General features: G+C 37.9%; 1 protein-coding gene across 1 annotated transcript; it reads right to left on the reverse strand.

Moving 5' to 3' along the window:
- Positions 1–12,052: 12,052 nt before the first annotated feature.
- On the reverse strand, positions 12,053–12,365 carry LOC141541463 (small ubiquitin-related modifier 1-like). Its single transcript, XM_074265569.1, has one exon. It carries the CDS (start codon positions 12,363–12,365, stop codon positions 12,063–12,065), a length of 303 nt encoding a protein of 100 aa, XP_074121670.1. The 3' UTR covers positions 12,053–12,062.
- Between the last annotated feature and the right edge of the window lie 406 nt (positions 12,366–12,771).

Raw genomic sequence — 12,771 nt, forward strand, 5'->3', positions numbered from 1 at the left:
CCCATTGAGTTCTCATTAGCCCATTCTCTTCGAGGATAAAAGAGGCAACATTGAGCCTGGAGAAGAGTCTGACTGGGAGACTGAGTTTAGACAGTGGTCTGGAAGGAGAGTCAGGCTGGGAGATTGAGTTGAGACGACAGTCTGGAAGGATAACTTAGAGACGACCGGACCTTTACAATCTGGCGCCCAATGTGGGGCAAGGATTTTTGCTTATCCTGACAAGGACTTAGTCTGAGCCCTTCAGAGGAGCTAGCCCAGACCCTTACAATTTGGCACCCAAACAGGGCATAGCTAATGGTTGAATCATGTCAACACAAATGTTTATTAAGTGCTTATTATGTGCTAGATACTAGACTATTAATAAATGCTTGCTGACTTGACTTGCCAGGAAAAGAAAAGTAAAAGACATTTCTTATTCTCAAGGAATAGCTTGGGCAGCTAGGTAGCACAGTGGATAGAGAGTGGGCCTAGAGTCAAGAAGAAATGAGTTCAAATCCAACCCAGTTACATTTACTAGCTGTGTGACTCTGGGCAAGACACTTAATACTGTTTTCCTAAATTTCCTCATCTATAAAATATGCTAGAGAAGTAAATGGCAAACTCCTCCAGTATCTTTGCCAAGAAAACCCCAAATGGGGTCATGAAGAGTTGGACATGACTGAACTGAACAACAAAAACTCTCAAGGGGCCCACAGTCTAATGTGAAAGACATCTAGGAAACAACACTGTATAAAGAAGATTTAGACCAGATAAATAGAAAATATTTTTGCTTCTCCAACAGGAGATAGTGCTCTGGACTTCTCTGGAAGACCTGAGTTCAAATTCTGTCTCTGACTAAATGATTTAAGCTTTGGTCTATGTAAAATATAAAATAAGGATTAAATTGTGTTGTTTTAGAATCACATGTAGGAGAAATGATTCCTTCTGTTGGGATCAACCAACAAGTTGATTAGCCAAAATTTTATAAGCCAACAAAACAAAATAAAAAATAAATTGTCTCTCACACTGTTGTCCCTCAGCAAATCATGTGGTTTCTCCCCAAAGCCAGTTATTCTTCTCCCACTTGCAAGGTTGCTATGGGAATCAAATGAGACAGCCCTTGGCAAACCTATGTAAATTCTTACTAGTATTAGTTAAATATTCTGTTGAAGGACATATCACAGACAACTACTTTATGAATGACCATATGTGACATACACATACACATACTACATACATCTCAAAATAATCACATATGTATCTATTAAATGTCCTTTCATATGGTGCTTCTTGTTGGTAGCTATCCATTAGCTAAATAATTCTATAAAAAGCCTGCTCTTCAGCTATGTTGCTGAACTTTGCCAAATATGTAGAGAGTAGATATTTTTTTCAATAAATCCAAGTATTGATAAAAGGGATTTTCTTTACAGACACCTTAGACGATGCTTGCTTCTGTTGATGAAGTATTTGTCTAAGTGCTTGGGAACTTTTCATCAAAAACTTGCTTTGTTTTTTTCTGCCATAATCTTCAGGAACAAGAGACTGTTTCAGAGCCCATTATCTTATTTTCCCTCTCCCTGAAACAAGGCCCCAGTGTTTTACTTCTCAGTCACTTATTTGGGTTATCTCTTTTTCCAAGGCTGTGATGATGTAGAGGGAGCCAACAAGGTTTTCATGGATGGGATCTATGGGAGAAAGGTATCCTTGCCTGAAAATTTTGGGAGAGGGAAGCCTGAAGCAACAAGAAGTCATTGCACATAGGGCTTATGAAGAATAGGGGGACCAGAAATCAGGGGCTGGACACATGTTCCCTTCACTGATGACTTTAGTGTCCTCATTTTATCATATGTAAAATAGAGTTAATATGTGTTCTGTGAACCTCAAAGATTATCTGTGAGCAAAGCTTTGGAAACTGTAAAGGAAAATATAAGTGGCAATACTGATGAGTGATTTTTATAGTGCCACAAGATTTAAAAAACCTTTTACTTATATTTTATTATTTGGTCACATGAAATAGGTATTAAACCTCTGACCTGCCCTTCCCATCTTCCCAGTATCCACACATCATTTTATGGGTCAAAAAAGTGAGGTTTAAACAGATTTAGTGATTCATGATCACATAATTATTAACTATCAGTGACAGGATCTGAATTCAGACATTACAGGCTCACAAGTCTAGCACCATTGACTACTTTATTCTGCCTCCCAACGTGTGATACTGGCTGAGACCCCAGAGACCATCAAGCCCAAAGCTGTCTTTTATAGATGAGGAAAACAAGACTTACAGAGGTTAAGTGACTTGCTCACTGTCACAAAAGCAGGGAGCATCAGAATAGAATTCCAAGCCAGATCCTTAGAAGTCAGAGTCACTCACTGCTTTTATCATATGTGAGCCAGTGATCTCTGCTTGGTTAAGGGTTCAGCCTCTTGGCTCCTTAGAAAGGAGAATTTTAACTCAATAGATGCTTAAGCAAGACTACAATTTATTTGCTAGCTATGGGTTCATTTTTATGCTTTGTTCACTCTGGCTCTCACCAATTCACCAATAATAGATCCCAACCCAAGATGGGCCCTTCACTCACCGTGACTTGGTCAAAAACTCCCAACTTTTCCAAGTGTCCCTTTCCTTGGCTTAAGATGAGACTTGGTCAGAGCAGTCTCTAATGTTCCTTACAATTCTGACATTCTAAGAGTTTGTAGTCCTAAAATGTAGAAATTAGAGAAGTCTGGGATCTGAGAGAACCCTTCCCTGGATTAGGAATATCCAGAACCTGTGTCCTTCTTTGTAGCAGCTGTGCTTGTAGCCTAGCAATCAAGGGTTCTTGGCCATCCCAGCAAATGGAGCTGGAGAAACCTGAAAATTTTCTGTATTGGCCCAAGTCGAGGTTCTGCTTTCACAGTAGTTGCCTTCATGCTTCTTTCTCCTCTCCAGTTGATTCTCTGTCCTCCTTTTCCCACATCCTAAGAATATGAGGTTCTGAGGGTTTGCTCTTCACACACCTGGGTTCTCTTCTCTCACCCTGTCCGGCAACCTTGATGCCGTGGTTGAGTTCCTCCTCCTGATTTTCTTCTTTCTGTCAATGGTGTCACAGGGGTCCTCATCAGCCCCTCCTCCCTCTCTTTGCTTCCTTGCTGGTCATTTCCCAACATCTCCATGGCCTAGTCTTTTCCTCCACATTCTCCTTCATGCTCTTGTCATTTCCTGCATTGGCCTTCTGAATAGGAAGGACATTGGCTCTATAATTCAAATCCTAACTCTATTTAGGAGCCTTAGTTTCCTTATCTATAAAATGGACCTTGATTTAGCTCTAGGTCTATGATTTTTGTTTATAATTCATTTAACCTCTGTAAGTTTCAGTTTCATCATAAAAAAGAACAAATTAGACAAGATGATCTTGAAAGTCTTTTTGAGTTTCAGTTTTATAATATATGTGTATATAATATATAATATGTATAATATATATGTGTATATTATATATATTTTTATAATCCTAAGCATTTCACCTACATGGACCTCAGTTTTTCCATCTATAAAATGTAGACGGTGAACTTGAAGGCTCACAAGGTTTCTTTCAGCTTTACCTCTATGATCTTCTGTCTTTATTTTGGCCTGTTTCCTCACCTATTAAATGAGAGGTTTGGACTTTATGGGCTCTGAGGTGTCTCCCAACTTTAAACCTAGGTTCCTATAATTTTATGCCTTTCCTGTCTCTCCTTCTTCTTTATCCACTAGCCCAAGATGGACGTTCTTTTCCATGGTATTCCCCTAGTTTAATGCCTATATTTCCTTATTTCCTGCCATGTTCAGTCTTACCTCCTCTGCTTGACCTTGGAAGCCTCCAATGACCTGGTCATTGTCCTCCTTGACCAGTCTCATGTCTCTGCTTTTCAAGTTTGGTCTATCTGAACATAGAGCTAAGATTAAAAGAAAATTCAGAGGTCATCTAGTTCAACTTCCTCTTTTTTTTTTTTTATTATATATATATATATATATTTTATAATATTATCCCTTGTATTCATTTTTCCAATTTACCCCCCCTCCCTCTATTCCCTCCCCCTGACGACAGGCAATACCATACATTTTACATGTGTTACAATATAGTCTAGGTACAATACATGTGTGCGAATATCACTTTCTTGTTGCACAATAAACATTAGAATCCGAAGGTACATGCAACCTGGGCAGACAGATATTAGTGCTAACAATTTTCATTCCCCTCCCAGTGTTTCTTCTCTGGGTGCAGCTACCTCTGTCCATCATTGATCAACTGGAAGTGAGTTGGATCTTCTTTATGTTGAAGATTTCCACTTCCATCAGAATACATCCTCATACAGCATTGTTGTTGAAGTGTACAGTGATCTTCTAGTTCTGCTCATTTCACTCAGCATCAGTTGATTTAAGTCTCTCCAGGCCTCTCTATATTCCTCCTGCTGGTCATTTCTTACCGAGCAATAATATTCCATAACCTTCATATACCACAATTTACCCAACCATTCTCCAACTGATGGACATCCATTCATCCTCCAGTTTCTAGCTACAACAAAAAGAGCTGCCACAAACATTTTGGCACATATATGTCTCTTTCCGCTCTTTAGTATTTCTTTGGGATATAATCCCAGTAGTAGCGCTGCTGGGTCAAAGGGTATGCACAGTTTGATAACTTTTTGGGCATAATTCCAGATTGCTCTCCAGAATGGCTGGATTCTTTCACAACTCCACCAGCAATGTATTAGTGTCCCAGTTTCCCCACATCCCCTCCAACATTTGTCATTATTTGTTCCTGTCATCTTAGCCAATCTGACAGGTGTGTAGTGGTATCTCAGAGTGGTCTTAATTTGCATTTCTCTGATCAGTAGTGATTTGGAACACTCTTTCATGTGAGTGGATATAGTTTCAATTTCTTCCTCTGAGAATTGTCTGTTCATATCCTTTGACCATTTATCAATTGGAGAATGGTTCGGTTTCTTATAAATTATGGTCAGTTCTCTATATATTTTGGAAATGAGACCTTTGTCAGAACCTTTGTTTTTAAAAATATTTTCCCAATTTGTTACTTCCCTTCTAATCTTGTTTGCATTAGTATTATTTGTACAGAAACTTTTTAGTTTGATGTAATCAAAATCTTCTATTTTGTGATCAATAATGATCTCTAGTTCTCCTCTGGTCATAAATTCCTTCCTCCTCCACAAGTCTGAGAGGTAGATTATCCTCTGTTCCTCTAATCTATTTATTATCTCCCTCTTTATGCCTAAATCATGGACCCATTTTGATCTTATCTTGGTATATGGTGTTAAGTGTGGATCCATATCTAATTTCTGCCATACTAATTTCCAGTTTTCCCAACAGTTTTTTCCGAATAATGAATTTTTATCCCTAATGTTGGAATCTTTGGGTTTGTCAAAGATTAGATTGCTATAGATGTACCCTTTTTTGTCCTTTGTATCTAATCTGTTCCACTGATCTACCGGTCTATTTCGTAGCCAATACCAAATGGTTTTGGTGACTGCTGCTATATAATATAGCTTTAGATCAGGTACACTTAGACCACCTTCCTCTGAGTTTTTTTTCATTAGTTCCCTTGCAATTCTTGACCTTTTATTCTTCCATATGAATTTTGTTGTTATTTTTTCTAGGTCATTAAAATAGTTTCTTGGGAGTCTGATTGGTATAGCACTAAATAAATAGATTAGTTTGGGGAGTATTGTCATCTTTATTATATTCGCTCGGCCTATCCAAGAGCACTGAATGTCTTTCCAATTATTTAAATCTGATTTTATTTTTGTGGCAAGTGTTTTGTAATTTTTCTCATATAATTCCTGACTTTTCTTTGGTAGATGGATTCCCAAATATTTTATACTCTCAACATTTGTTTGGAATGGAATTTCTCTTTGTATCTCTTGCTGTTGCATTTTGTTAGTGATATATAAAAATGCCGAGGATTTATGTGGATTTATTTTGTATCCTGCCACTTTGCTGAAATTTTGAATTATTTCTAGTAGTTTTTTAGCAGAGTCTTTGGGGTTCTCTAAGTATACCATCATGTCATCTGCAAAAAGTGATAGTTTGATTTCCTCATTTCCTACTCTAATTCCTTGAATCTCTTTCTCGGCTCTTATTGCCGAGGCTAGCGTTTCTAGTACTATATTGAATAGTAATGGTGATAGTGGGCAACCTTGTTTCACTCCTGATCTTACTGGGAAAGGTTGCAGTTTATTTCTATTGCATATTATGCTTACTGACGGTCTTAAATATATACTCCTGATTATTCTAAGGAATAATCCATTTATTCCTATACTCTCAAGAGTTTTTAGTAGGAATGGATGTTGGATTTTGTCAAATGCTTTTTCTGCATCTATTGAGATGATCATATGGTTCTTATTAATTTGATTATTAATATGGTCAATTATATTAATAGTTTTCCTAATATTAAACCAGCCCTGCATTCCTGGAATAAATCCTACTTGATCATAGTGTATTATCTTGGAGATGATTTTCTGAAGTCTTTTTGCTAATATCTTATTTAAGATTTTAGCATCAATATTCATTAAGGAGATTGGTCTATAATTTTCTTTCTCAGTTTTCGATCTACCAGGTTTAGGTATCAGTACCATGTCTGTGTCATAAAAGGAGTTTGGTAGGACTCCTTCATCCCCTATTTTTTCAAATAATTTATATAACATTGGGGCTAATTGTTCTTTAAATGTTTGGTAGAATTCACATGTGAATCCATCTGGCCCTGGGGATTTTTTCCTGGGGAGTTGATTAATAGCTTGTTCTATTTCTTTTTCTGAAATGGGACTATTTAAGCAATTTATCTCCTCCTCTGTTAATCTAGGGAGCCTATATTTTTGGAGAAAGTCATCCATTTCACTTAAGTTATCAAATTTATTGGCATAAAGTTGGGCAAAGTAACTCCTTATTATTTCTCTAATTTCCTCTTCATTGGTGGAAAGATCCCCCTTTTCATTTGTAAGACTATCAATTTGATTTTCCTCTTTCTTTTTTTTGATCAAATTTACCAAAGGTTTATCTATTTTATTGGCTTTTTCATAAAACCAACTCTTGGTTTTATTTATTAATTCAATAGTTTTTTTACTTTCAATTTTATTGATTTCTCCTTTTAATTTTTGTATTTCGAGTTTAATTTTTGGTTGGGGGTTTATAATTTGGTCTTTTTCTAGCCTTTTAAGTTGTAAGCCCAATTCGTTAATCTTCTCTTTCTCAATTTTCTTCAAATAAGCCTCTAAAGATATAAAATTTCCCCTTATTACTGCTTTAGCTGCATCCCAAAGATTTTGATATGATGTCTCATCATTATCATTATCTTGGGTGAAATTGTTAATTGTTTCTATAATTTGCTCTTTCACCCAGTCATTCTTTAAGATGAGATTATTCAGTTTCCAATTACTTTTTGGTCTATTTACCCCTAACTTTTTACTGAATGTAGCTTTTATTGCATTGTGATCTGAGAAGAAGGCATTTATTATTTCTGCCTTCCTACATTTAATTTTGAGATCTTTATGTCCTAATATATGGTCAATTTTTGTATAGGATCCATGAACTGCTGAGAAGAAAGTATATTCCTTCCTATTGCCATTCAGTTTTCTCCAAAGGTCTATCATACCTAGTTTTTCTAATGTTCTATTTACTTTTTTAATTTCTTTCTTGTTTGTTTTGTGGTTTGATTTGTCTAAATCTGAGAGTGCTAGGTTGAGATCTCCCACTATTATAGTTTTACTGTCTATTTCTTCTTGCAGTTCTCTTAACTTTTCCTTTAGAAAGTTAGATGCTATACCACTTGGTGCATATATGTTTAGTATTGATATGGCTTCATTATTTATGCTACCTTTCAGCAGGATATAGTTTCCTTCCTTATCTTTTTTAACGAGATCTACTTCTGCTTTTGCTTGATCTGAGATAAGGATAGCTACCCCTGCTTTTTTGGCTTTACCTGAAGCATAATAAGCTCTGTTCCAACCTTTTACCTTTACTCTGTATGTATCTCCCTGCTTTAAGTGTGTTTCCTGTAGACAACATATTGTAGGGTTCTGCTTTTTGATCCAATCTGCTATCCGTCTCCGTTTGATGGGATCGTTCATCCCATTTACATTTACAGTTAAAATTACTAATTCTGTATTTCCTGCCATCGTATTATCCCCAGATTATACTTTTTTCCCTTGACCCCCCTGATCCCCCTCCCCGATATTTAATTTACAAACCCCCCTTGTGACGCGCAACCCTCCCTCTTTTTTTTTTTTTTTTTTTTTAGGATCCCTCCCCCCTCCCTCCAAGTCCCTTCACTTATTCTCCTTTTCCTTTCCCCTTTTCCTCTCCCCCCTTTTAATGAGGTGAGAGAAAATTCTCTGAAAAACAAATATGTTAATTATTTACTCTTTGAGCCTCTTCTGATGAGAGTAAGATTCACACAATGATTCTCCCCCTCACTAAGTTCCCTCAGATATGGTGTATTTTCTATGTCTCTTCCTGGGATGTAGTTTCCTTCTTTTTATCACTCCTTCCCCTTTTTCTGAACCGACCTCCTTCCCTTTACCACACCCCCCTTTTTTTCTTTTATATCAGTAAAATCAAATTATCCTTGAGTATTTTTTATATACCCACAACAAAGTTACAGTTCTCAAGGGTTCTGTGTACCTTTTTCTGTTTCTCTTCAGTCTTGTGGATGTAGATCAAATTTTTTGTTTAAGTCTGGTTTTTTTCTTAGAAACATATAGAATTCCTCTGTTTCATTGAATGACCATCTTCTTCCATGGAAAAAGATGCTAAACTTAGCTGGGTAGTTCATTCTTGGTTGCAGTCCTTGATCTTTTGCCTTTCGGAATATCAGGTTCCAGGCCCTTCTATCTTTTAATGTGGAGGCAGCCAGATCTTGGGTGACCCTTATTGTGGCACCTTGGTATTTAAATTGTTTTTTTCTAGCTGCTTGCAGGATTTTCTCCTTTGTGTGGTAATTCTGCAGCTTAGCCACAATATTCCGTGGTGTTCTTTTTTTAGGGTCTATTTCAGAAGGAGTTCGATGAATTCTTTCCACATCTACTTTCCCTTCTGTTTCTATTATCTCTGGACAGTTCTCTTTGATAATTTCCTGTAAAATAGAATCTAGGCTCTTTTTTTGGTCATAGTTTTCTGGAAGTCCAATAATCCGCAGATTATCTCTCCTAGATCTATTTTCCAGGTCTATAGATTTTCCCAGTAAGTATTTGACGTTGTTCTCCAGCTTCTCATTTTTTTTGTTTTGTTTGACTGATTCTTGGGTTCTCTGTGAATCATTCATTTCTATTTGTTCCATCCTGACTTTTAAGGAGTTATTTTCTTCTTTCACAGTTTTTAGTTCTTTTTGTAAATGCCCAATTTCGTTTTTAAATGAATTATTTTGCTCTATTGAATTTTTTTCCATTTCCCTAATTTTTTTTTTTTTGAGAATTATTTTCTTTTTCCAATTCAGAAATTCTATTTTCTTGAGACTTTTTTATCTTTTCCAATTCAGAAATCCTACTTTCCTGTGTTTTTTTAACCTTTTCTAATTCACTAATTTTGTTTCCCTGCATCTCCTGTGAATTCTTTATTTTTTCCAACTCCAATTTCAGGACGTTGTTATTCTCTATCATAACTTCCCTTTCCTTGCCCCATTTTTCTTCGATCTCCCTCAATTTCTTAAGAGCTTCTTCTAGGAGAGAGTTATGTGATGGGGGGCAGGAATCGTTCCCCTTTAGGTTGTTATCTTCTGAATCTTTGCTGTTAACTTCCTCGGGGTTGGATACCCGCTCTTTCTCTGTATAGAAGGAATCTATAGTTTTTCTAGCTTTTTTGCTCATACTTAAAAAATGTTTTGGGGTCTGTCCCTGGGGTAGGAAATTATTTACTTCTTTACCAGCTTCCTCCCAGACGGGATGGATGCAGCGGCCCCTGCGCCCGCGCTAAGAGAGAGCTCTGGGAGAGACTTCCCCACCCCCTCCCTGGAAGCGCCTCAGAGGTGATTAGCACTGCTGTGCTTCGAGGGCGTAGAATAGTGAAGACAGCAAGAAGCTCAGCCTATGTGTCCGGGTGGGGAGTGGACGTCTGCAGCAGGTGACGTGAGAAGCCCCTGCGCTCAAACTGGAAGTGTCTGCCAGAAACCACGGTCCCTAGTTCAAAGGTTCCGCTTCTCTGGGACTTCCTGGAGCTGAGTTCCACTCCCTCCAGCTAAGCTAGGCAGTGTGTGTTGCCTTGGGCCGTATCCACCCACTTGTCAGTCTCTTAACTATTCTCAGGAGGTAGCTGAGGCCACACCCCCTGGTGCCTGAGTCACCCCCAGGGTCCGGGGAAAATCTAATCTGAGTTTTAAAATATTTTGGCTTTCTCTTCTGAACTGCTAAATAATTAGCAGAGAAGAGCTAACAGCCTGTGCCAGATTCCTTTACCTCAGTGGCTTCTCTGATCCCAGAGCCCCTCCCAGCGCAATGGGCGCAGTGTGCCCCTACCCCACCGTCTGTGCTGGTCTTTCTTATTCCTCCCCTGAGAACTGACCTTTCCTGTTGAAACTCCAGATTCTCTTCAGCTGGTAAGTCGTGCTTCCAGTCCTTGTGGTATCTGTCAGTCCTGAGCTAATTTTGAGACTTAATTTATCTAATTGGTTGTGAGGGAGTGAGGACGTTCACTGAGTAGTGTGTTTCCTCTCCGCCATCTTGGCTCCGCCAACTTCCTCTTTTTTATGAATGGGGAAACTGAGGATCATCATGCAGCATCTACAGCTTTGCCTCATTTTTTTCGTTTTGTTATTTTTCTTATTGCTCTTTTGTTCTGCTTTTCCTGTCTCACTTTTATTCATCCTTTGAAGACCACCTTCTCCACACAACTCTGTCTCGATACCTGTGGATTTCTATCTACTCTGGAACTCCAAAAAATATTTACAATTTGAATCAATTTAGCCTTTTTAGGGAAGCAATGTGGAAAGATGGCTATGGAATCAGAGGGCCTGGAATCAATGAATCAATCAACAATCATTGTTAATTTATTAAGCATCTACTATGTGTTGGGTACTACGCTCAAGCACAGCGGATACAAAACTAGATCTTATAAAATAAAAGTTTCTTGTTAAATCCCTCCTCTGACACTAATTGTGTGGCTGAGAACAAATCCCTTGTTCTTCCTGGACTTCAGTTTACTTATGTGTAAAATGAATGAGTTGGACTAGAGGGCCTTCAAGTCCAGTCCTGGAATTCCTGGTCCTATGATCTCTTGTACCTATGATCTTTGTATCATTTCATGTGTATGAAGTGTGTCTCTTCAGTACTTAGTATTGGTATTGTGTCCCAAGATTTGCAGATATGAAGCATCATTTGATCTTTTGGACAGTTCTATAAGCTATAAGCTAAAACCCATGTCCCAGGCCAAAAAATACAATAAAGTCAAAAGTCCACTACACGCATTTCTGCATCAATACCTCTATTAATTGCTAAAGGAAAATTAGTCACTTTTCTGGGTTCTTCTGACAAGATTTAAAATCATAAAATGGTTTGTCTCTTCAGTGAAGCACTTCTGGAGTTAGTCATGACTGTAACCTGATCTATCATCTCCATTTCCAACCTGATATTCTTCTTCTGGTCCAGTCCATCAGATTTGTTAAAAAGTAGCTTCAAATTAAGGAAACATCATTTTCCCACAGTTCAGTTCTCTGAAAAACTTCCATCGCCCACTGAAAGTTATAGTCCAGGAGTGAAGCAATGACACACCAGAACTTCGGGGTCAATATGAAAGTCATTTAGAACACTTGCTCTGGCAGATCTCATCGCCTTCAAGCCTGCAATGCACAGTCCTAGTGGATGTGGCATGTATATACATACATGAATTTCAAAAAAGATGGTAGGAAATAGGAAGGGGGCTGCAGCTTGATCACAAGAGTTCAGCACAATGAAAACAAATGATGGTGTATAATGAGCACTAGAATTCAAAATACCAGACTTTGAAAGTAAGACTCCCAGAGATAGGGTGCCAGTTTCAATTCAGTGTCAAACACCACATTACAAAAGACCTGTTGTTTAAAAATAAAAAAGCATTAAGGGGAAAAGGAAAAAAAAAAGAGGATCTAAATTGCTGAATGACCCCCTGTCTGTTCCTGATAAACTTCAATCACATCTTCTTCCTTCATGCCCAGCTCTTTTGGAGTATGATTATCAGCAATTCTCTGACCTTCAAAGAGAAACCTGAGTGAGTTCATTGGAACACCCTGTCTTTGACAATATGATTCTTTGAGTTTCTTGAGATGCGTTGTCATTTTTACCTTGAAGTGAATTTCACTGCTGTCCTGTCTGATGACTTTGAGTTTAATGTATTTTCCTTTCTTTTCTCCCAAGTCCTCAGCAGAAGGCTTTGCTTCCTGGTCAGACATGGCGGCAACTACTTCTCCCCGGGGGGTCCTTGGCACCATACCGGCCTTGGAAAGGCGAGAATCACTCTCCTAAAGCTCTCTTTTTCCCCACAACACAACACCCCCTATAATATCATTCTTTATGTCTAAATCATGAACCCACTTCGACCTTATCTTGGTACAGGGTGTTAGATGTGGGTCAGTGCCTAGTTTCTACCATACTAATTTCCAATTTTCCCAACCATTTTTGTCAAATAGTGAGTTCTTGTTCCAGAGCCTGGGGTCTTAGGGTTTGTCAAATACTAGATTACTATAGGTATTGACTATTGTATCTTGTGAAACTAACCCATTCAACTGATCAGCTACTGTATTTCTTAACCAATACCAAATGATTTTGATATCATTACTCTATAATATTGTTTTAGGT

The sequence above is a fragment of the Sminthopsis crassicaudata genome, chromosome 4, assembly GCF_048593235.1.
Source record: "Sminthopsis crassicaudata isolate SCR6 chromosome 4, ASM4859323v1, whole genome shotgun sequence".
In the NCBI taxonomy this organism is placed as follows: Eukaryota; Metazoa; Chordata; class Mammalia; order Dasyuromorphia; family Dasyuridae; genus Sminthopsis; species Sminthopsis crassicaudata.

Bases quoted from the DNA above. Each gene is read 5' to 3' on its own strand.
- LOC141541463 (XM_074265569.1), bottom strand. From the start codon at position 12,365: ATGTCTGACCAGGAAGCAAAGCCTTCTGCTGAGGACTTGGGAGAAAAG.